Raw genomic sequence first — 2,362 nt, forward strand, 5'->3', positions numbered from 1 at the left:
TCCCCGTTTTGCCCCCAGGGCGCCATCGTGGCGGTGACGGGGGACGGGGTGAACGACTCCCCGGCGCTGAAGAAGGCCGACATCGGGGTGGCCATGGGCATCGCCGGCTCCGACGCCGCCAAGAACGCGGCCGACATGATCCTGCTCGACGACAACTTCGCCTCCATCGTCACCGGCGTCGAGCAGGGTGGGGCAGGGGGGGGGCACCTGAAACACCTGGGGGGCACCTGAAACACCTGAGAACCCCCTAAAACACCTGGGGGGCACCTGAAACACCTGAGAACCCCCTAAAATACCCGGGGGGCTCCTGAAACACCTGAGAACCCCCTAAAACACCCGGGGGGCACCTGAAACACCTGAGAACCCCCTAAAACACCCGGAGGGCTCCTGAAACACCTGGAATCTTCCCCCAACACCTGAGATCAGCTCCAAACCCTGGGACTCCCCTGAAACACCTGAGAACCCCCTAAAACACCTGAGATCCCCCAAAATACCTGGGAGTCCCCAGACACCTGGGGGGGTTGTCCCACCCCAGTGACACCTGTGACACCGGTGACACCCGTCCCACCTGCCCTTGTCCCCCCAGGGCGGCTGATCTTCGACAACCTGAAGAAGTCGATCGCCTACACCCTGACCAAGAACATCCCCGAGCTGACCCCGTACCTGATCTACATCACGGCCAGCGTGCCCCTGCCCCTGGGCTGCATCACCATCCTCTTCATCGAGCTCTGCACCGACATCGTGAGTGCTGCTGCCTCACCTGGGCTCACCTGGGGGCTCACCTGGGCCCACCTGGGGGCTCACCTGGGGGCTCCCCTGGGCTCCCCTGGGCTCCCCTGGGCTCACCTGGGCTCACCTGCCCGCAGTTCCCCTCGGTGTCCCTGGCCTACGAACGGGCCGAGAGCGACATCATGCACCTGAAGCCGCGGAACCCGCGGCGGGACCGGCTGGTCAACGAGCCCCTGGCGGCCTATTCCTACTTCCAGATCGGTAACGGGGGCCCGGGGACACCCCCCACACCTGGGGGGCCACACCCAGGACCCCCCGGGCAGTCGTGTCCCCGAACATCGGGACCCTCGGGGGCTCCAGGAACCCACTCGCCCGGGTCTCCTCGTCCTCCAGGCCTTGGGGACACCTGAGTCCCTGGTCCCGGGGCACCCGAGTCCCTGGGTGTCCCAAACCCCTGAGTCCCTGGATTTCCCATCCCCTGTTCCCTGAGTGTCCCAAACCCCTGAGTCCCTGGATGTCCTAAATCCCCGTTCCCTGGGTGTCCCATCCCCTTGATTCCTGGATTTCCTGACCCCTGGATTTCCTATCCCCTGTTCTATGAGTGTCCCATCCTCTTGATTCCTGGATTTTCGATCCCCTGTTCCCTGGGTGTCCCATCCCTTGATTCCTGGTTATCCTGACCCCTGGATTTCCTGAGCCCTGTTCCCTGGGTGTCCCATCCCCTTGATTCCTGGATTTCCTGACCCCTGGGTGTCCCAATCCCCCATTCCCTGGGTGTCCCTCACTCCCGTGTCCCCCCCGTGCCAGGAGCCATCCAGTCCTTCGCGGGGTTCACCGATTACTTCGTGGCGATGGCCCAGGAGGGCTGGTGGCCGCTGCTGGTGCTGGGGCTGCGCCCGCGCTGGGAGGACACGCACGAGCAGGAGCTGCAGGACAGCTACGGGCAGCAGTGGGTGCGTGTGTCCCCCCCGGGAGCCCCCGTGCTCACCTGAGCCCCCCCCGGGGACCCTCCTGCTCACCTGAGCCCCTCTGGGAGCCCCTGTGCTCACCTGAGCCCCCCGGGGACCCTCATGCTCACCTGAGCCCCCCTGGGAGCCGCTGTGCTCACCTGAGCCCCCCCATGCCCACTCGCCCCCCCTGGCCCCCCCCGCGCTCACCTGAGCCCCCCCAGGACCCCCATGCTCACCTGAGCCCCCCAGGGAGCTCCCGCACTCACCTGAGCCCCCCATGCTCACCTGAGTCCCCCTGGGGCCCCCTGTGCTCACCTGAGCCCCCCGCACTCACCTGAGCCACCCAGGGAGCTCCCTCGCTCACCTGAGCCCCCCTGGGACCCCCGTGCTCACCTGGGCCCCCCCGGGATCCCCTGTGCTCACCTGAGCCCCCCCGGGACCCCCGCACTCACCTGAGCCCTCCTGTGCCCACTCATGCTCACCTGAGCCCCCTGCGCTCACCTGATCCCCGTTGCTGAGGTGCCCCCCGTGCCCGCAGACGTTCATGCAGCGCAGGTACCAGCAGTACACCTGCTACACCGTGTTCTTCATCAGCATCGAGATGTGCCAGATCGCCGACGTGCTCATCCGCAAGACCCGCCGCCTGTCCCTGCTCCAGCAGGGGGCGCTCAGGTGCGGGGGGG

The 2,362-nt window shown here is 66.7% G+C and overlaps 1 protein-coding gene across 1 annotated transcript; it reads left to right on the forward strand.

Moving 5' to 3' along the window:
• Window positions 1-9: 9 nt before the first annotated feature.
• Window positions 10-2,358, forward strand: LOC113980210 (potassium-transporting ATPase alpha chain 1-like; the record flags this gene model as incomplete). Its single annotated transcript, XM_027707440.1, has 5 exons — window positions 10-187; window positions 587-741; window positions 867-990; window positions 1,537-1,682; window positions 2,218-2,358. Coding segments are annotated over 5 exons (744 nt in total), but the record flags the coding sequence as incomplete, so codon positions are not given.
• Between the last annotated feature and the right edge of the window lie 4 nt (window positions 2,359-2,362).

Source organism: Neopelma chrysocephalum, unplaced genomic scaffold (genome assembly GCF_003984885.1).
Source record: "Neopelma chrysocephalum unplaced genomic scaffold, ASM398488v2 Primary Assembly neopelma1_93045, whole genome shotgun sequence".
Lineage (NCBI taxonomy): Eukaryota > Metazoa > Chordata > Aves > Passeriformes > Pipridae > Neopelma > Neopelma chrysocephalum.